Source organism: Myodes glareolus, chromosome 8 (genome assembly GCF_982192425.1).
Source record: "Myodes glareolus chromosome 8, mMyoGla1.1, whole genome shotgun sequence".
Classification (NCBI taxonomy): domain Eukaryota; kingdom Metazoa; phylum Chordata; class Mammalia; order Rodentia; family Cricetidae; genus Myodes; species Myodes glareolus.
In genome coordinates, this window is record NC_142033.1 from 14,989,653 (window position 1) to 15,011,688 (window position 22,036).

The 22,036-nt window shown below is 43.9% G+C and overlaps 2 protein-coding genes across 4 annotated transcripts in view; one reads left to right on the plus strand and one right to left on the minus strand.

Moving 5' to 3' along the window:
* The window catches only part of Art3 (ADP-ribosyltransferase 3 (inactive)), a 94,472-nt gene extending 92,112 nt beyond the window's left edge, over positions 1-2,360 (minus strand). The window contains exon 1 of one of the 3 annotated variants that reach the window (XM_048425694.3): positions 2,226-2,360. Coding sequence is in view for 1 of the 3 variants with exons in the window: in XM_048425675.3 (XP_048281632.3) it covers positions 1,772-1,774 (3 nt within the window). In the remaining 2 variants the exon portion in view is untranslated. Of the gene's footprint in view, positions 1-1,771; positions 1,900-2,225 lie in introns of those variants that run through there. The other 2 variants (XM_087908864.1, XM_048425675.3) reach the window with 2 other exon arrangements.
* A 3,387-nt stretch (positions 2,361-5,747) lies between these two features.
* On the plus strand, positions 5,748-11,389 carry Cxcl9 (C-X-C motif chemokine ligand 9). Its single transcript, XM_048425640.3, has 4 exons — positions 5,748-5,902; positions 6,992-7,121; positions 9,347-9,431; positions 10,532-11,389. The coding sequence occupies exons 1-4, from the start codon at positions 5,842-5,844 to the stop codon at positions 10,631-10,633; spliced, it is 378 nt and encodes a 125-aa protein (XP_048281597.2). The 5' UTR covers positions 5,748-5,841; the 3' UTR covers positions 10,634-11,389.
* The last annotated feature ends 10,647 nt before the right edge of the window (positions 11,390-22,036 follow it).

Below are 22,036 nucleotides of genomic sequence, written 5' to 3' on the forward strand. Positions count from 1 at the left end.
TCCAGTCTTCCCCTCTGAATCTAGTCCAACGGTTGCCTGAAGCGTCTCACAATAGATGGAGATTCTCTCCATCCAGTAATTGAGTACTGTCCTTTAAAGTAACATTTTGGCCCTATAGTCATTATTTGTTTAATGTTGATTTGCCTCTAAGTAAATTATAAGCTCGTTGAGGGCAGAAAAATTTGTGTCCTTAGAAACTAAAATCATAATAAAAGCTTGATGAAGGAACTGGAGTGAATGAGAATACAAGGTAAATAAGGTGCTTGTGAACGTGGGATTTTCCAGCATGGACACGCACACACCTGGAATCCCAGGACCCAGAAGGTGAGTCTCAGGAAACCTATCCTCAGTTACATGAAAAAATTAGGTCAGGCTGGCTACATGAAACTCTGTCTCAAAAAAAAAGTAAATTAATAAAAATGATTTTTCCTCTTAGAGGTTTTAGTTTTTGTTTTAGATTTACGTAGTTTTACGTGTGTGGGTGTTTTGTATGCAGGCACGCCTGTGTGACCAGACAGGGTGACAGGTCCTCTGGAACTGAAGTTCCCACCGTGTGGGTGCCGGGAACTGAACCTGAGTCTTCAGCCAGAGCAGTAGGCGCTCAGAACTTCTGCGTCCCGGCCTTTGGAGAGCTATTTTCTAAATTCTGAAGTGAATCACTTACAATAAGTGTGAATATTTAAAACAGAAAAATACGTCCTCCCGTTTCAGGATGATTTCCTTCAGTCTTGGAAGCAGGGCTTTTGTGATTGTTTTCTTTGCACGTCATCAGATTGCAGGCCAGCTTGCCAAAAGTCACAGGACAAGCCAACAGGGGCTTACTTCTGACCTTGAAAAGCTGTCCAGACGCTCTCTCTCAGAACTATCTAATTACAAATCTAACCAGCCGTGGGGCTCTCATTAGTTATAAACCACGAAGCCAAGATAATAAGATTAATGAAAAAAGAATTCCCTCCTTTGTTAAGGGCCTGAAATACACAAAAGTATAATTTGCTGGCAAAAAAAGTTTTTCAGTTTTGTTTGTTTGTTTGTTTTTGTTGGTTAAAGGAAGGACTCCCTGACTGAGGGGAAAGAATTCAGAACACTAACTCATAGCTTGAGACTTTCAAGAAATACACTGTTTTAAAGTTAGGATCCTTAAAGAGTAGCAGAAACCGGTGAAAAGAAGAGTCCACATAGTGAGAAATCCAAACAAGCATAATAGGAGTTTCAATTTGAGAGAAACTTCCCTTCTGACAAGCAAAGGGAAGCCTCCTGTCTCTATTACGACAGCCCACTGTTAACCTATTTAGATGGATTTCTAAATTCCATTAGAAAGCGGGTGGAAGGGGAGGCCGATGACACACAGGGCCACCGAGCCTGCTGTGTCTAGCTCTTGCAGGTTACATCACCCAGGATTTCCTCAGGGACACTGACTTGGGAAAAATGAAGACTTTTTTGCTGTTGCTGTCCAAGGGGGAATTAGGAACTGTCTGTTGATTCCAACAGTCCTTATAATTCTTGGCTTTCTTCCCAGGCCTGTGAGAAACTCCAGCAACATCCTGTCTGTCTTAGCAAGTTTCTTTTTCTCCTAAAAAAGCCTTCTATCCATAAACACGGTCTCTGGGGACTCTCTCTTCTTTCTCTCCAGTCTGCACCGCACTTCCTCTGGAAGCTGTCCTGAATTTGTCAAAAATGGAGTCTGGAAAGCAAATGTCTTAAGAGCCTGAACCCAACTGGTCTATCTTAAACCTTCATGCCTAAGCGCCCAGACTAATCCGAGAAGCCTTACCATGGAAGGATATTTCCGCTGCTCAGGAGGCCTCCTTAGCTGTTAGTGAGGAAGAAACCCTTGCAAGGCAGCAGGGAGCCCAGGCTGTGGAGCTCGTTGCCTCTGGGGATCAGAGCATCTAGGGCTCTGAGGTTTTGTGGCTCCGGACATCCTGGGTTAAGGAGCTCAGGGGCTCCGGCCGGCCTCAACACCAGCTCTTGCCCATCGGACCTTCCTCAGGGTCACCTCGGCCCTATTCCACAGCCCTGTGACCTCCATGCCATCAGCAAGGCTTCTGGAGTCATTGTTCCCTCCCACCCTCACCAAGGCTACTGATAAAGCCACTTAGGGGGCTCCCGGAAAGACGGGGCTCCTGGTTCAGCCTCCACTGGGCTTCCTAGAGACAAATGGCTTTCTCAGGCCAGGAGGCGGAGGGACAGTGGGGGCAGAGAGGAGAGCCCCAGGCGCACACTACCTTTCCTCCCTAAAGTGCTTCTTCTCTTCAGTAGAACGAGTGCAGGCAGCCTCAGCAACTACACACGTAGAGTGAGCGTTGGCCGCTCCGGGTGGAGGAAAGTTCTGGAAGCAAACTGGCTGGGCATGCGCACTGTGCATAGTCCCACTAGAAGAGGTTACAGAATCTGTGGCTCAAGATTTCAATCCTCGGCTGATGCCAGATCTGCCCGGCTGGGCTCTGGTCCCTATTTGTCACTTGTGAACATTTAAACTGAGTATTTACTAGTATATACTAGGCTTCAAGAACATTCTTCCAGGATAGGTGCTGGGTTATCGCCATACTCAATCATGGATCTTTACAAACCCTCCTCCTAATAGGAGAGATTAGAGTATCCCAGATAGTCTAACATTGCTTACTCTGTCTGCTCAGTGAGGACAAGCCGTGAGGGGCCATGAGGATTTAGCGCTTGTGGCGCTAAGTGACGACTTCCCAAAGTCGGAATGCTGAATAAGGTAAAAGTATCTTGTGGTCACGTTACAGACATGAAAAAGACACGAGCAATGTTTTTTATCAAAGTCAGGACAAGAAAAAAATGATGCAATTAGAGTCTGGAAAAATAAACTAGACAGCTCATACTGAGCCCTCTTCCTCTTTATTTTAGGAAGTCTACATCAGCTCTGCTAGAAAGAATAGTCACGGCTTCACGGTGCTTGCGTTTGGGAGAATGTTCCCTCTACATACACTTCGGCAATTGCATGTATGCATATCCTGGATTTCAGGCGTTTTTCCCCGCCCAGTCCCCTCTCCCGTCCCTCATTCCAATTGGAACCATTCTTCTTCCCAGAAATGCCCTTCTTACTTTGAACTCTTGTTTCTTTTTGACTCATAAACATTAATTAAGGGTGGGGCCTCATGAGCCTTTCCTCTAGGCATGACGAAACAGTTACTACCACGCTCTGCATGTCCTGAGCAGGTAAACACAGCCGCCCTGAGTTTATGGCGCAATGGGGTATCAAGGCCAGAAAACAGTCTCTCAGTACTCCTCCCCAACTCTGGCGCTTACATTCTTTCTGGCCCCTCCTCTGGGATATTCCCTGAACCTGGAGGCAGAGGTGACACGGAGGTCCTGTTTAAGATCAGAGCACTCTATAGTCACTAACTCCACCCTCTGACTGGTGGCAAATCTCTGATGTTACCCACTGGCAGCATATTCTTGCTATTAATCTTTAGCAACCGCTTGTGAAACTGACCGCTGTTGTCTTGGGTGAGCGTTCCAAGGCTGGCAGAGGCTATCAATACTCGACAATCATCAAGTAGTAAAACTGGTACCTGAGCCCAGGTCCACCCTAGCCACGGTCACAGTCATTGCCAGGACTAAATATAACCAATGGATACGCTTGTCAAAAGTCACCGCAAGTTTCACTTTTCAAAACGATTTCTGTAATATTTGTATTACTAATCCACGTAGAAACAAGTGAAAATTGTACATCATGTAACATAAAATGTAGCTGGAAGCTCTCCTCTTATTCTAAGACGTGCATTCCTTAGGGAGAGGGCAAGTATAATTGCTCCGAGGACAACCATGAGTCCGGGAAGCCTAAAAACTTCTTAGACATTAGCAGTCAGTGCACAGGATGCGGATCTACAATCCCAATACTCAGAAGGCTGAGGCAGGAGAATGGTAAATTCAAAGCCAGCCTGGGGAGGGGGGTACAGAATGACTCCCTGATCTTATCGCAAAACAAAACAAAACAAAACAAAACAAATCTGCATTACAATGATTAGTGGTCAACCAAAGTTCAACCTCACCTTATAAAATCCATTTCTTAGTAGAGTGTGTGTATACTATAGTTAAAATATGTATTTATATATACAGACATACATATATACATATTTGTATTTTTTCCTCTCTTTAGGGAGAAATTTACTTTTGATTTTGGTTCATTTATTTTACAAAATTTTTAATTAAGTTACATATGCTTTTCCATAGAGAAGCAGAGAACATCGGGAGAAAGTTGGTAAATATTGTTTAGATGACTTTTATTTTGATTTGAGGAATATGTTTTGCTTGTATTTTAACAAGACTGGGGTATACCTGGGGTTGTTGCCTGCAATTCAGTCAAACCAGCAGATCTAGGAAGAGGATGGATAAAGAGAAAGAAGCAACAGGTGGGAGAGAGAAAGAGAGAGAGAGAGAGAGAGAGAGAGAGAGAGAGAGAGAGAAGAGGAAAGGTAATTTGCATGCTATTGTTCCTTTTATCCAATGGTGTTCTTCTAGGATGAGCTGAAAAGCAAGCTGCAAGCACTAGTTCACTGAAAGCTGGTCCAGCCGTCTCTAGGGGAGATAAAAAGATTGAAAGTCTAGACGCAGTTGACGTGGAGACAAAGTCTAGAAGTGTATGTGCTCAGCTACAGAACAGTAGCATCTCCTAGCTACCATCTTTCCCCGTTAGCAAGTGTACTCAACGATCATGTGAAGTAAAGGCAAAAATGTCTAATACTCTTTGCCGGTCCTATCTTAACTATTGTGTGAAGCAGAGAAGAAGATGCTGACACCTGCGTCTTGTGTTATCCAGCGTTTGATCAGATTTTGCAGGGCTTTTATTAGATTCTAATGGCACCTTTATCTGGACGGGAAGGTCAAAGACTATATATAGCACCAGCAGTTTATGCACTTTTGATTTTATTTGTTCCTGTTTTGAAAGGGTAATTTTTGGCTTTGTTCCTTTGTCCTGGTTTTTTTTTCCCTCTCCTCCAGCTCTCATCCTGTCCCAGAAAATAATGTTCTCTGAGGACACGTGATGCTACGTCTCTCAGCGTCATACTAACTCTGCTTGAAGTTTCAACAGCTACAAGAATTTTGAACAGCCAGGATGTTTTGATAGCTGCTTTATTTTTTAAAGTTATTTGCTGTTGAACGCTGTTTCATAGATTTAGCCCCTGTGAACCCTTTGGGAAATCCTCATTATTGCATGTTCTCCTGCCATAGTCACGCTCTCAGTGTTACAGGCATTTAGGGAAATATTCGGAAAAGGTAGCAAGGACTGGGACAGCTGCGGTTTATGCGACTCATCTAACAATTAGAATAGTGGAAAAGTGTAGCAGCAGTGAGACAAGATAAATTTGCCACAAGGAGAAAACAATCTAGTCCCTCAACAAATTAAGATGCTCTAAGTTGTGTGGAAAATATGAAAAAAGATTAATGGAGCTACATAGTGCACAGATCTATGTACACTACAGATAAAAAGAGTCACTTCCCCAGATGTCAATATCTCTCATGTGGGAAGTACGCCTCCAGCCTTCCTCGTATGGCAATCCATTCTGCATCCAGGTAGCAACTTTGGCTGTGCTAAAAGTGGACACTAGCGGTTTCACACCCCTTCCTATAAACCTACCCATTTATGTGAAGTGGAAGTAGAACGTGCAGAAATTCCCTGGGATCTGAGAGTAGGGGTTTCCCCAGGACAATCGAGTTTGTGGTTAGTTTAGTTCTAGGTCAGCTGAGGAAACCAGCCAATCAGAGATGAGAAGGGGAAGGGATTTCCTAAATAAATATGATTCCCAAGAACACGTTCTCCAAAGACATTCTCCGACTCGAATCCGGCACAGCAGCTCCCTAGAACTCTGCTCTGCCATGAGGTCAATTGCTCTATTTCTCTTGGGTGTCATCTTTCTGGACCAGTTTGGGGTTCAAGGTGAGGAGCTTTACATTGTATCAAGTTAGTAAATTCTGATATAAATGCATTGCTATAAAAAGACTTCTTGGTTCAGGAGATAAAGTTGAATGTTTTGCATGCAATAAAAAGTAATATTGTTCACTCATCAAAGCATTTGGATGCTGTGACCAGTTATCCAAAGGTCATAATTTGCACCTGCCAAGTCAAATACACCTTCTTGGTGTAGGTATTGTGAGTTTCCAATGAGGGTTCAAACCATATTTGAATAATGAGAAACCCCACTTTCAGATGTAAAGGAATTTCTGGGTATTTTGTTTCCATTTCACGTGAGTCTGACATTTGTCATGCGAGCTATGACATCTGTAGCACTGGCAACTGGTGGTGAGCCAGGGGATCCTTTTCTAAATAAATTGTCTCCGGCAACAACCTCATCTGATCCTGTGCACTGATAAACGTCTGCGGTTAACCAACTGAGAATTCAGAGACCAGAGAGGCTGCCTCTGGCCTTTTTACTCAGGTCTTAGTTTACGGTGGACAAATACCCTTCCTAGAATGTGTTTTCTGCATCTTTAAAGTAGACGTTTTGGAGTTAATGTAGGATAGTAAAACCTAGGTAAATAGAGGCCGAGTCTATGGAAGGTTTAAGGGACCAGGACAGAATATTTAAAAAGATTTTTCAGAGCAGTGGGGTGAGAAAGGATAAGGATTGAAGTGATAATTGGTTATTGCAAGTAGAGCTTTCTGTCCACTTCTACATCAACTCCATGCCCCTGAGGTCAGGTAATAAACGGGTTGAGGAATCCGTCCTCACAGACAGAGTGTTATGTGTGTGCCTAATTTCAGTGGGGATTTAACTAAGTACTGGGGAAGTTTTCTGTTCTTCTAAGGTTGTAGAGTAAGGTAGTGGACTCAGAATGACTGAAACTGAAATGCTTCCCCTGCTTCCTTTTGCTAAATGACTTTGTCCTTCACCCTGGCTTTCTCGTTTACAGAATGGAAACTGTCACACACTCAGGGACAGCAATAATGACTGAGTCAAACGCATCATTCCCATCAACCATGCCCAGTGAGACCTTGACCTAAGCATGTGTGTTTTCTTTCCTGTAGGAACCCTAGTCATAAGGAATCAGCGATGCTCCTGCATCAGTACCAGCCGAGGCATGATCCCCTCCTACAGGTCCTTAAGAGATCTCAAACAATTTGCCCCGAGCCCTCAGTGCAACAAAACTGAGATCATGTAAGTAAAATCTTCCAACACACGCATCCCACATGGAACTTAGTGGCAGCCTCACCCCCAGACAACTTGCTTACACAGGCAGTTGGCTCCTCTATAAATCTGTCTGCTCATTTTTTTTTCTCCCCGAAGATAAGAAATTTCTGGTGAGACTGAAACTGAAAGATGACATACCGTTTAAATAATCAGATGTTTTCAAGACCAGATGACCTTCTCAAGGCCATTTAGGATTCTAATTCAGAAAACATATGTTTGAATAATGTCAGCAATTAGCTCTTATGAATATCATCAAACTACATTGAGTGGAATTCTCCATGAATTAATAAAAACACAATTTTTAAAAGATCAAAGGATATACTGTTTTGTTTTGTTTTTTTTAAAAAAAAACAAACTGGGTCCTAGAATCTTAAATGTTTAAGGCATATTACTGAAAAGACGACAACAATCACACTTCTGCTCCCCCAACCTCAGCGTGTCGTCTTTCACACGTGTGTTCCTCTTCATATGTAATGCATAATAGATACATGCATATAAAAGTAAAGTCAATTAAGTTATACACTACATCCAGTAGGTAGTTCCCTCTTATCTGTTAATTCAAATTCCTAGGTTTCAGTTTCCTGAAGTCAACTATGTGCCACAATATTGAATGGACTATTCTAGAAACAAATGGTTCATAAGTTTTTAGTAATTTCATTATGGCCCGTTGTTGTAGTTATTTTATTTTGATATTATTTATTGTTGTTACTATCTTACTTTGAATTTACCCATTAGACTTTATCTTAACTACATAGGCATCACCTGAGAGTGTAGGAACCTGGACATCTTCCCTACAAATAAGGAGAAATTCCCAGTTATAATTTGTTTTTTCCTTAGCACAATAATAATGGACATTTTCTCACATTTGTTAATTTTCCCTAATAATGCCATACTTGTCAGGTTATTTTGGGGGTGGGGACCTAGGGATTGAACCCAGGACTTTGCATAGTTTGCATATACTCTCCACCGGACACTACTCCTGAGTTCTAAGAATAACTTTTAAAATGTTTGAGGGGTCACTGGAGAGAGGGCTGAGAGGTTAATCATACTTGTTGCTCTTTTTTTTGTTTGGTTGGTTGAGGTTTTTTTTTGAGACAGAGTTTCTCGGTGTAGACCTGGTTGTCCTGGAACTCACTCTGTAGACCAGACTGACCTTGAACTCAGGGATCTGCCTACCTCTGCCTCCCTGCTAGGGTTAAAGGCGTGCACCACTACCACCTTGCTGTGCTTGCTGCTCTTGCAGAAGACCCGAGTTCAGTTTATAACACCCACATTAGGCAAGTCCCAAGCATCTGTAACTCCATCCCCAGGAGATCCTACACCGCCTTCTGGACGTAGTGGGCACCTGCATACAAGTACACATATGGACACAGAAACACGTAAATCCACGTAAATCAAAAGTAAAATAAATTTTAATTCATTAATCTGTGTGTTCAAATGTACATGCATGTGGATGTCAGGACAACTTAGCAGAGTCAGTTCTTTCCTGTCTCCTTATATAGGGTTCTGGGGGACTGAACTCAGTTCTCTAGGCCTGGGAGGCAAGAAAGGTTATCTGCTGAGCCAACTCACTGACCCTACTAATGACTTTTAATGGCTAAATTGTTTTACATCATATCAATATGCCATAATTTGTATAGCCATTTCCCATCACCAAGAATGTAGATTATGTCAAAAATCTCCCTATTGTTACACTACTGCAGTGTCTTTAACTCTTCTAATAATACTTTTCTAGAGATTAGAATTTTTTTTTTTTGAGACAGTCTTCTCATGTAACCAAGAACAGCCTCAACCTCCTGATCCTCTTACGTCAGCTACCCGAGAGCTGGGATTCCAGGCATACTCCACCATTCCCAGTCTCTTGGAAATTCGAATTGTGATGTGAAAGCTATGTAGATATAAGACTTTTGACACCTAAATCGAGGGAGTCTATATGGAAAAGCTGTTCTTATTCTCAAGTTGTCTAGAAAAAAAATATTAAAATAAGATTTCTCCTGAAAGGTCTGCTACAATTTCTGAAATCCACCTGATAATCTTAGGAAAACATCTTACTGTATTTTAAGTGGTTTCTTTGAAGAACTCAGTAAAATCCATGTTTACACACACACACACACACACACACACTATTTCTACTAAGAATTGTTAAATTATTCGGGGAGAAAGCTCACTGGCGACTGGTGTTTCTTTGGCAGCGCTACCCTGAAGAGTGGAACTCAAACCTGTCTGAACCCAGATTCCACAAATGTGAAGAAGCTGATGGAAGATTGGGAGAAACAGGTTGGTGACAGGAAGAAAAGATTTCTCTCTTTCAGAGCCACCCTGGAAGTCGGAGGATAGGGCACAGCCATTAAGGATACATTTTCCATCTGTTTGAATTGTATCAAATAGGAATACACTAAAGATTCAAAAATAACGAGCTATAACCCCACCCTTTGATAGCAACTCATCATTAACAATATATAAAAGTCATTAGACTTAGTGGGAAATGTATAGAAGTGTGTCTACACAAGAATCTTGAAACTAATGAAAGAAAGGATAATTGGCTTGGCCAGGAGGCAGAATGGAAAGTATTAAAGTCGATATCTTTGTGTTGAGTGACCTCAGTTTTGGATCCTGACAGAGAAGGTGTTTACCAGGAAGTTAATTAAGTACAGTGTGGGTGTTAGTGGCTTCGTGAGGAAGCTGGTTGCGTTCAGTCATTCATTCAGTGAGTCTGAAGTAAGGTAGCTGGAATTTAAGTCTAGAGAACAAAGGGACTGAGGTGGGAAAGAAGCCAGGATAGAGTGGGAAGAACCCCGTGTGAAATGTTAAGGAGCGGAGTCTGAGAGGGGCTGTGGAGTATGCAGTGGGGAGTTCGAGCCCCTGAGTCTGACTCTTGGGTCCCACAGACCCACTGAGAAGCCTTAGCCCACACTCTCCACAGCCTCATCCACATTCAGTGGTGCCCAACTGGCCTAATCCTGCAGCCCTTTAATACAGTTCCTCGTGTTGCGGTAACTCCCAACCATAAAATTATTTCGTTGCTACCTCATAATTTCTGATAAGCAGAATATCTGATATGCAACCCCCAGAGGGGTCTCAACCCACAGGTTGAGAATCCCTGACTCATAGGAGTACCAGCTCCCAGAGGGCTGTGTTTGGCACAGGTGGATGATGGAGGAGGATGAGATAAAGACAGCAAGATGCCAGGAAAACAGACAAACCCGAGCAAAGAGAGAGCTGTATTTGCTTCTTTGATATGGGAAAAACGGGTAATGAGCAGCGACTTAAGGTGGTGCTGAGGATAAGGAACAATGGAGGTTGGGAGGAGTTCGACTATCAGGAGAGAAAATTACAACATGTGAAAGCATTGCCTTTTTTTTTCTCACTTTTTGCAGATCAGCCTAAAGAAAAAGCAAAAGAGGGGGAAAAACCATCAAAGGAACAAGAAAATCAGAAAAGCTAAAAAACCCCAAGGTCCTGGCTCAAAGGCTCCGTGAGAGACCACTTTCCCGGCAAGCACTCTGTGCGTAAATGGCTTCTAGATCATACTACGCCTTCGGTGGGGAGCGGGCTTTAATACGTAAGCTCTTTAACTTGGCTAGAAAATATAAAGCATGATTTTGAAAGTAGAACTAACGCTAGAAAGTTAATTGTAAAATCCAAATAGTAAAGATTGCTGGAGGCAAAAACTGTCTTTGTTACGTGCAGCCAACAAAATTCTGTCAAGCTCCTGAGCACAGTCTTGATAATCTCAAATCTGGGCAAATATCCACGCTTGCTTATCCCATGCCCAACAGCTGTCTCTGGGCTTCTAGACTGCAGCATCCGGAGGGTTCTGAGGTCGTCACCAAGCCTAAGTCTGTCTGTCTGCTGGTGAGCAAGACCTCGCTTATCTGGCCATCAGCAGCTTCACTTGGGCCTGGTACACAGTATGTCTCAGAGATCCGTGCTAATGGTTTTGGGGTTCCACAGTAGAGATCACCAGACTTGGCTTTCAGAGCCTTCCATGTACCTTTTGAGACCATGTGATCTCATCATTGACTTGATCCCATCTTTTCTCTTAGACGACGGCGGGGTAGCTTGGTGGTAGAGCACCTGCCTTGCACGGACAAGGCCCTGGAGTTGATCACTAACAGTGCAAAAACTTCAGCAGTTAAAAAAAGATAAAAAAAATTTTCTGGTTACTCAAATTCTCTTAAGTTTTATTTCACTTGCTGCTCGGTGTCTCATGAGTAAACTTCATTGTCATCTGATTATTTTTTGTGTTTGTTTTTCTCTTTCCAATGTGATGGTCTTTTGAGGGCAGGGGCCACGGGTTATCCTCCTAAAACTTCCATGGTGCCTAAAACTTGGTTTTGAATGATTTCCCATGTGTGTTAGAGGTAGAAAGGCCATTAGACAGCAGGCATTGGTCAATCCAGGCAACTCCACATTGCACAACTGTAACCCTTGGTCTCCTTGCTTGTTTGTTTGTTTTTGTTAGACAGTTTCTCACCTGTTTATCCTAGAACTCACTGTGTAGACCAGGCTGGCCTTAAACTCACATAGGTCTGCCTTCTAAACGCTGGGATTAAAGGTGTATGCTGCTCTACCTCCTTTTCGTTCTTTCTTTCCTTCCTTTCTCTTTCTCTGCCTAGCTTTCTTACTGTCTTCAGGCATTTTCAGTACACAAGGCTGGGTAAAAGCATAGCCTTACCTTGTGACAGGATGCTAACGCCTTTAACAGATAGGAATCACATGTTTAAGACAGACATTTGTGGATATCCCCAGACTATTCACTAGGAATCACATGTTTAAGACAGATATTTGTAGATATCCCCAGATGGTTCGCAAAACATACAGGACATCTCGAAGCACAAAAGCTCACAACAAAGAAAGGCTTTACTGATTGGCAAGTGCCAGACCTTTCCCCAGTGGAAAATTCCTCTGAAATCATTGCTGATTGGTTCCAGCTTCTACGAGTCAACAAAACAGCTGTCAGCTCCTTTAATAAGCTCATCTTAGGCGAGTAAGGGCTTCATTAGCGCCTTCCCTCGTTTCCGAGTTCCCAGAGTATTATCCGATCAGCTGCCACATCAGAAAAGCAGTGGGCTGGAGAGCTGGTCTGCCCTTGCAGAGGACCAGAGTTCCATTCCCAGCAACCACACTGGGGACTCACAACCCCCTGCAACTCCAGCTCCGGGGGATCCAAGTCTCTCTTCTGGCCTTCGTAAGCATTGCACAGATATGTGCACAAGCCCACACACAGACATGACACACAGACGTAATTTAAAATCAAAATGAAATCTTTGTAGAAATATTTTTAAAAGAAGCAAGAGCCACAGGAAATAGTAAATCCTGTTGGCGGAGGCGCGGCTGGGGCCGAGCTAGCCTCTGCGGGGGTGGACACGGGGGTGCGGGTTGGAAACTGCCTTAGAGAGGAGGTCCAGTGAGCTAAGCAGAAGAGAATGTCTCCAGCTGCAAATTCAGCCTCCACTAGCGTACTTCCCCAAATAGTGTCATTCCTCATGCTACAGGTGGTTCTGAGTGTTGTTCCCAGCCAAACACCATTACATAGTCATGAAGTTGTTCAGCTCCCTCCAAGTAACTTATTCTGGGGGGAAAAAATCTAAAAATGTTTTTTTAAGTAGTTAGCCTGTGGACCTTGCCTGTGACAGGTGGGTAGTGTACATAATAACTAGCCGAAGACTCTGTGTTTCCACTCAGTAACTCTCATGGATATACGGTGTATGCCTACAGTATGGCTTTGTATATATACTCTAATTTTTAATCCAAAACAATATTGGCATATATGCTTTGAAGCTATTCTGTGAAAGGACAGTGATATCAGTCACTAATACCAAAATAAACTTGTTTTTTAATGTCTGTATCTGCCCTTTCGCTGCTGTGTGCTTCAGAATAATTCCCATATATGCTTTATCCATGTGCTTTTTGGCTTTCATCTCATGCTAGTGATGTCAATTGAGATATAGACACAACAGCACTTTAAGGGGTTTCTTAGGCACAAGAAAACAAAAACTTCTTTGGGGAATAATACAGCATTGCCTGCTAGTTAGGGTTTCCACTGCTGTGATGAACCACCATGACCAAACGCAACTTGGGAAGGGAAGGGTTCATTTCATGTAAGCTTCAGTATCACATATGTCACTGAACACAGAACCTAGAAGCGGGGACTGATACAAAAGAGGTCATGGGTGCTGCTTACTCCCTGGCTCACCATGGCTTGTTAAGTTTTCTTTCCTATGGCACCCAAGACCACCACCCCTGTGATGGCATCACCCACAATGACTTCTCCCATATGAATCACCAAGAAAATACCCTACAGGCTTGCCTGTAGCCCGGTCTTATAAAGTCATTTTCCCAATGGAGGTTCCCTCCTTTCAGATGACCCTAGCCTGTGTTACGTTGACATATAACAAGCCAACACCCTACCTTACAATAACAGACTTATAAGAGTTATATAGGGCTGGGCTGTGATGGTGGTAGTACTCGCCTTTAATCCCAACACCTGGGAGGCAGAGACAGGCGGATCTGTGGGGCCAGTCTGGTCTACAGAACAAGCTTCAGGACAGCCAAGGCTACAGAGAAACCCTGCCTCGAAAAACAACAACAAAGTCATGTAGGGGCTGGAGAGATGACTGGGGGTTAGGAGCACTGGCTGCTCTTCCAGAATTCAATTCCCAGCATCCTCATGGCAGCTTACAACGGTCTTGATTTTCTGTTGGCTTATTGGTCATATTTTAACTACCGCCTGTGCCCTAAGACACTGCATTCAGCAACCATGGCCTGACGGGATTTCTGGTTCCTCCAGCACCAGCTTGGCTGTGACCACCAAATGCAGATTTTTTAACTAAGTCTCTATCATCCTAATTACCACTAAAGACTCGGGAACCAGGTGTTGGAGTGAAAACCTGCTGCACCAGAAGCCAAGAAGCAACCAGCCGACCTTCCTTTTTAGCTGGATACCTACCGAGAGAAGCATCTCTCCACTTGTTCCAAACCAAAAAAGACTGTGAATCTTTAAGTCACTCCCTACTCCTCTTCCTGCGTGTCTCTCTATCCATCTTCCCAGGTCCTCCGAACTCTCTATGGTTAATTCCTGTCAACTAGCTACTGGCCTTGCACCCTGACCCAAGGTTAATTTTATGAACACAACCTCAGAGTTTCACAGTGTGATCAAATATCCTGCAACATAACTCAGTCCTGGGGGAATTTGATTTCCTCGCCTGGCCTCCTCCAGTGCCAAGTACGCACAGGGTGCACAGACACACATGCAAGCAAAAGGTCCATACACTTGAATAGAAATACAAAGAATTATGTGGCATTTAATGTATTCTCTAGTTATCAAGAGTAACACTATTTTAGTGAGCTATAAGCCCAGCAAGCCAAATGTCTCTTTTCTCTCCCCTAAAATCACATATGTTAAAATAACATAAAGCCTCAAGTAGAGATGGTGGAGAACCAAACGCCAGATCAATTATGTGAGTCTCGGGAGCTAGGGGTTAGAAAATTATCGTCCAAAGGCCTCTCTGGCCACGCTCCTTCATGCAGTGAGCCTCTCTTCTCATCTCTGGACTGCGCTGTCACCGTAACTGCACTGGAGGCTGGACCGTGCTTTGTCGATGCCACTGTACGCGGAGCTGCGCTTCCTGTAATCTCTTTCCCTGTGTGTTTCTCGGCTTAATTGCCAGCCTGTGGTTACCTTGACGAGGTGGGGGCACTGGGAGGAAATTAAGGACATTCACTTGAAGAGGATGCTGAAATCCTAACCCTTCCAACCATGCCCCACTTCTCTTTGTCTTCCTGAATACCATGTCGTCAACAGTCCTTCTCGGTCATGAAGACTTCCGTGATACACTGTGCCACGTGAGGAACCACAGACTGAAACCATGGGCCAAAATATAACTTCAACTACTTTTTTTTTTTTAATGGTTTTTCAAAACAGGGTTTCTCTGTAGCTTTGGAGCCTGTACTGGAACTAACTCTTATAGACCAGGCTGGCCTCGAACTCAGAGGTCTGCATGCTTCTGCCTCCCAATTGCTGGGATTAAAAGCGTGCGCTCTGCCTCCCGAGTAACCTTTCCCCCTTTTACGTTGATTGGATTGCATATTTATCCTAGTGATGGAAAGTCACCATAGTTACGATACTCAGACAAGAACTATGCAGTGTGGGAACTCTCGGAAGGCTGAAGGTAGACAGAAAACAGCAGGCTGTATAATTGAGGTACTGAGAAGCCAGACTGGTGTGTTGTTTGGGCAGGCGTCAGCCACTAGTGGTAGATGTGAATCCCCACAAGGGCCTTTATGAGGCAGTCAGATGCTGTGGGAAGAGCAAAGATTTTTAGCTTTGAAGATTAGGAACTACTGAACACTCTGTTGGGCTCTGTGGCTTTGACTCAAGCTTGTAACCTCTCTCTGCACTCATTTCCTCATGCAGGCTCATCATGAGAGACAGAATGCACACAGATCTGGTGTGTAGGGAGTACCAGGTCCTTGCCTGCTCAGCATTGCCAGACCTGCCTCTCACCAAAGGCTACCCCACTCCTCCTGGACAGAGAGTGGTGTGTGGAGAAATGGGACTCCGAAGCAGGCCTCTCTAGGGACATTTTCATAACTCTAACCAAGACAATCGTGGCCTCTTTTCTGGGTTACCACTGTGGTTTCCTATGTTTCAATGTTTATTTTGCATCCCTACCACTAGCATGATCTTTTCAAAATAATAATTCAAGGGTTGGAGAGATGGCTCAGTGGTTAAGAGCACTGGCAGCTCTTCCAGAGGTCCCGAGTTCAATTCCCAGCAACCACATGGTGACTCACAATCATCGCTGATGAGATCTGGTGCCCTCTTCTGGCCTGCAGGCACACTTGCAGGCAGAATACTATACATAATAAATAAATCCTTAAAAAATAAAATAAAATAATTAAAAATACAATACTTTGCTTAAAGTCTTGGAATTTACAGTTGGGTCAAAGATGTCACATCTGATCAGCATCTGACCTCTACCTTCCTCTCTGATCACGTTCCTTTATGTGTGAGCCTCAGATTTTTGTTTCTTGAGCGCACTGAGTTCATTTCCTTCTCAAGGCCTTTGAGATTCTGCTTGTGCTGGGCTGGACTGCACCATCACCTTAATGGGACTGGGACCTGGATTTCCGGGGATCTCGTTCCCTGAGTCCTCCTCAGAGTAGATTATGCAGAGTTGGGTGAGATTCAGAATGGGGCAAGAGTGATAATAATCTTCAGACGACCTGCTAGACCAATTGGAATGTGCTGGCTTCCAGCATGTCAGGTCTCTTCTTGCACAGTTGGCTCAGCTTCTCCATTGCTGACCTTGTGCTCACTGGTGCTCCCAGGTCCCCCACGAGTAGCAGAAGGACCTACAGAGCCCATACTGATCCAGAAGCAGCAGCTTCCCACAAACCTTAGCAACCCTTATTTGGCAACCAGGGCACGTCTTGAGTTTTTTCACAAGCTGAAACGTCCAGCTGGCCCAGAGCTTCTGCTGGATCAGTCAATAATTCCTTCGTCAGTCCCCGGATTTTCCCACTGGGACTTTCGCATCCTCCCCTGATTCCCATAACAAACCCTTTGTTCCCACAACGTCTAACAGAGACTGTTCCCTAAAAGGTACAATGGCGTAAAGTGCTCTATCATTTAGGCTTCAATTTACCTCTTAGTTACTTTTCTAGAACTGCGATAAAACGCTATGACCAAAGGCACTGTGGAGAAGGAAGGGTTCGTTTGGAGTTACGGTTCCCGAAGGGCTAGAGTCCATCATGGCGGTAGGCAGCAGATAGGATGGGAGAAACTGCTGAGAGCTCACAGCTTGAGCCCAAAACAGGAAGCCAAAGGTGAACTGTGGAACAGAGGGAGGGAAGGAAGGAGGGAGAGAGGGAGGGAGGAAGGGAGAGAAAGAATGAGAGAGAGGGGAAGAGAGGGGAAGAGACGGCGAGAGGGGAAAGGAAAGAGGGGGAGAGAAAGAGAGGAGGAGGGAAGGAGAAGAAGGAGGGAAGGAGAGGAGGAGGGAAGGTATGTGACCTTGAAACCTCAAAGCCTGCTCCCAGTGACTTAGTTCAGTTCTTCCAGCACCTAAACAGCACCACCAGCTGCAAACCAAACATTCAAACATCTGAGCCTAGGGGGGCCACTCTCATTCAGACCACTGTAGCTTGAGTGTTACTTTGGAGTCTCCCCCCTCCTTCTTGTTTTCAGTAAAATAGCTGCCCCTTTCTCAGACTCTTACTATTCACACCGCTTCTAATATGGGGTGTGTATACCTAAGGGTGAATGAAATGAAACCTAGATTTTACACTATTGTTTGAAAACAACTGGCTCCCATGCAACACACATAGACACACGCACACACACAATGACTGATATTGTCGACTTTGCTTAGTGCACTTGTCAAGGGGTCACATGTCACATGCTGATTTTTCTGAAGGAAAAGCGAGCCTCACCTTGGAGTGGCTGGCACAAGCTCCCACTCCGTCCTTCCCTTGCTTCACATTGGTCACTTAGTGGTTGACTCCACCAGTGACGACAGCGCTAGATATTATGTAAGATAGGCTATATTTTCCTTCACAAAACTGGGACAGAGCTGTAAAGAATCCCCACTAAAAAAAAATCATAGCAAATGATGTACTTATATTTTAAAATAAAAAATTATTAAAAAGAAATTCACAGTGAAGTAATATTAAGAAAGCAACCTAGCTAGGCTAACAAGAGAGTTAAGGTGTACATATATTGTATGCATGTTCTAATTTCATCTTGCAGATGTACATTCTCTTCTTCCCTCTGAGGGCACCGATACTCCAGGGCACACATGTTCCTAATTACATACATGTAATTAAGAAACATGTTCCTAATTCGTACATGTAATTAGGAAATCATTAATAAAATAACATGATTGTGTCTTGTTCTCCACCACATACACAAAGTTATATTGCTTGGCTATAGAAATTCTGTCTTCTTTACCCAGTATGCCCAGTGTATAGAGCAGGTCCTGGCATTTAGGAATCCCTGAAGAATGTTTTAGGCCAGGCAGTGGTGGCACATGTCTTTAATCCCAGCACTTGAGAGACAAAGGCAGAAGATCTCTGTGAGTTCGAGGCCAGCCTGGTCTACAGAGGGAGTTACAGACAGCCAGAGCTGTTACACAAAGAAACCCTGTCTCAACAAAACAAAACAAAACAAAACAAAAAGAATTTTTTAGTCAATTGGCTATCTGCCTCACCCTAAGTTTCCTCAAAGGCCTTTTGCCAAATCGTTTCAACTCCTCTGGTCATGGACACCATGCACCCCTTCTCCCTTCAGCCTGCCCATCCCTATACTTGCCTGCTCTGCTTCACACCCCCTCCCTGACATCTGCTGCATATGATCCAAGTCCTGCTCTTCCAGAACTGCATCCTGGGATACCCCCGGCCACACTGAAGTCTCTGTCTTCAAGCAGGAAGAATGATTCTCTCATTCATTTTTCTTAATTGTTTTCCTATGCCAAGAAGCACACAATTAATAAATGACTTGTTTTTTTTTTTTTAATTTAAACTGGCAAACTCTCAGTCAAGTAATTGGGAGAGATATATGTGTGAGAAAATGGAAACTGTTCTGTGCTCACTGCTGACGTTAGGACTCGGCCTCAGGCATGCGAGGCTGGTGCGTTTCCACTCAGCTACAATCCAAGCCCAGCAACAGGGCTTTTGGCACCTGAACCCGTCTAGTCTTCATCCATGAATAAGATTATGAACTGTAATAAACTGATAAATGATCGGCGGGCAGGTGTCTTAGTGTTCTGTTGCTCTGAATGAAGAGACACTGTGAGCATGGCAACTCTTATGAAAGAAAGCTTTTAAAATTGGGGCTTGCTTTCCTTTTCAGAGGTTTAGTCCATTGTCATCATAGTGGGGAGCACGGCAGCGTGCAGGCAGAAACGGTGCTGGGAAAGGAGCTCAGAGTCCTATATCCAGATCAGCAGGCAACAGAAACGCAGAAACACTGGGACTGTGTACTTGGGTTTTTCTTTGGGGGCGGGAGAGAAAGGAAATTTGAGACCTTGTTTCTCTGTGGAGCCCTGGCTGTCCTGGAATTCATTCTGTAGACCAGGCTAGCCTTGAATATAGAGATCCAATTGCCTCTGCCTCCTGAGTGCTGGGATTAGCCCACCCCCAGTGACACTTCCTCCAACAAAGTCACACTTACTCCAACAAGGCCACACCTCCTAATCCTTCTCAAGTAGTGCTACTCCCTGATGACTCAGCATTCAAACATTTGAGCCTATGGGGGCCATTCTTACTGAAACCACCACAGAGGGGGAAAATAGAAAAAAGATTAGAGGGAAAGATATGAATCATATACAACTATTCGCTTTCCTTAATAAACCAGGCATGGGGACCCTTACCTGTAATCCCAGCATGTAGGAGACAGAGTTGGAAAGTCTTCAAACTCAAAGCCAGTCTGGGCTACACAACCAGACCCCTCTCAGAAAAAACCTGCACATTACTACACACATAATGAACTCTTCCCCCTTGAGTGTACGATAATGCTTCAAGGTTATTTTAATAAATAATTTATTTTGATTTTTCCAAATAAGAGAAACATTACCGGCCCCACCCTCTCCATTGCACTAGGCTTTGGTTGTTTGTGTATGGATGAGACCAAGATGACCTGGCCTTTCAATTTTAAGGTAGACAACTTGAACTTCCTCAGCAGAGAAACTGAGAATCAAAATCCATAAAGTGAGAGGAGAATTGACATAATAACTCATATTAGAAAGGGGAAATAATCTGGATTTGGTGTATGTGTGTGTTTGTCATTTTTAATTTGCTGTAATCACTTGTACAGATTAAAAGTAGGTGACCTTGCCTCAGAGTAGACGTCTCTGCCTGGGGCCTAGGATGAGGGGCATGCTGGCCTGGACATTTTTATACCATGGCAGTTAAAATTGAGCTAACCAAAAAACGTCTCTAGTAGTTAGGAAGGGCATCCAAGAGCCAGAAAGCTCCCTGTCAGGTTCACTAAGACTTTGTGCGGATGTGTACGGGTGAGTTAGGATGTGTGCCTGTTTGTGAAGGGCCGGGTGATGCATGCTTGTATAGAGGTCAGAGGTTAATTCAGACTTCTTCCTCAATTGCTTCTCCGCTGTATTTTTTTAGTGCAGTAGTAGTATTTCGGGACAGGGTCTGTCTATTACCTCTTGACTGTTCTGGAAACTCACTGTGCAGACCAGGCTGGTTTTGAAATCAGAGATCCACCTGTCCTTGCCTCCTGATTGCTGGGATCAAAGGTGTGCACCACCACACCTGGGCCCACTGGGATTCTCAGAATTATTAAAAAGATCTTTCAAAGTAAACTAAAATGTCACCGCCCTAAAAATCTGCTGTATAAGTGTGCCTTCCCTCCGTAATATTATACTATGCACTTAATTTAAAATTTGTCTAGAGGATAGGTAGACTAATTGTTCTTACACACACAGTTCAAGGAAATTTTTGGTGGTGATGGCTATGTATCATGTTGACTGTGGGGCTGGATCATTGGCCTGTAAATATGTTTGAATTCATCAATTTATATGTATTAAACATGTGCAATTTGTTATTGGGTTTTTGTGACAGGGTCTCTTGTAACACAGACTAGCATAGAACTCCTGAGTGCTGAGATCACAGGTGTGCCACGTGTCTGGTTTACGTGGGGTTGGAGATGGCATTCAGGGCCCCGTGCATGCTAGGCAAACACTCCAGCAACGGAGCTGCACCATAGCCTAGTCCGTGTGTGTGTGTGTGTGTGTGTGTGTGTGTGTGTGTGTGTGTAAGAGAGAGAGAGGTGCTTGTACGTGTTCCTGTGTGCATGAATACAAATGGAGGCCAGACCACAGCCTCAGGAGTAGTTTCTTGGGCACTGATCACCTGTTTCTGAGCTAGAGCATCTCATTGTCTGGACCTTGTCAAGTAGGCCAGACTGCCTGGCCAGTGAGCAGCAAAGATCTGTCTGTCTACCTCCGGCTCCATTTCCCACGTCCCCCTCCCCATGCCCCCACATGCACCACAATGGCATCTCTTTTCTTTTTAAATGTGGATTCTAGGGGTGAACTCGGTTCTTATGCTCATAAGACAAGTTACTTAAGGACTGAGCGCTCTGCTCAGCCTCAGCATTTGTTTAATGAACGAATGAAGTATGAAACAACTAATGAAGTACAGAAGGAAACAAAATAGGTTTTTACTCCGAGCTTTTAAGTGTAAAGACAGAGAAAGCAAAACTATTCTGTGTTTTTTGTTTTTTTTTTTTTTGGAAGTAGCAGTGATTTAGAAAAAAAAAATCAATCAGAGAATGAAGCTCACACAAGTCCACAGCAAGCCTAGGATTATAAGTTTGTCCTCCTCAGACAACCCCAATATCTCTCTTTTCACAGGAACAACAACAAAAAAAAAATTGATGGGCCTGTGGGCAATATTCATAATAAACAGACAAAATAATGGGAACAGGAAAGAACAATGAAAGATGAAGCCATCGGCCAGTAAGCAGGCTCAGCAGGAGCAGGTGCAGGCTGCCAAGCTGGGCAACCACAGTTGATCCTAAAGTCAGCCTTAGAAAAGACTGACATCTGTTTCAATGAGTTTTCTTGTGGTCATGGTGTCAAGTCTGTCAGTTTTCTTGTTAAGACAGAGCAGGAGCTCCCCCGAGTGGCTACTTTAACAGTGTCCTAAAACCAGTTTGAAGCAGACCTGGCGTTTCTGACCATTCTCACAGTAGTTTCTTTTTTGTAAGTGAGGCATTTTGCTCGCATCTGTGCCTGTACACTGCATGCATGCAGAATACCCACAAAAGGCAGAAGGAGTGTCAGAAATCCTGGCACTGGAGTTATAACTGTGAGCAGACCTGTGGTTGCTAGGAATTGAACCTGGGTCCTCTG

What these genes read in the sequence shown, in the direction of transcription:
- Cxcl9 (XM_048425640.3), top strand. Translation starts at nt 5,842, where the DNA reads ATGAGGTCAATTGCTCTATTTCTCTTGGGTGTCATCTTTCTGGACCAG. An exon ending in GGACCAGTTTGGGGTTCAAG is followed by an intron (nt 5,903 to 6,991) that starts GTGAGGAGCTTT and finishes TCTTTCCTGTAG; the next exon opens with GAACCCTAGTCATAAGGAAT. An exon ending in TGCAACAAAACTGAGATCAT is followed by an intron (nt 7,122 to 9,346) that starts GTAAGTAAAATC and finishes TTTCTTTGGCAG; the next exon opens with CGCTACCCTGAAGAGTGGAA.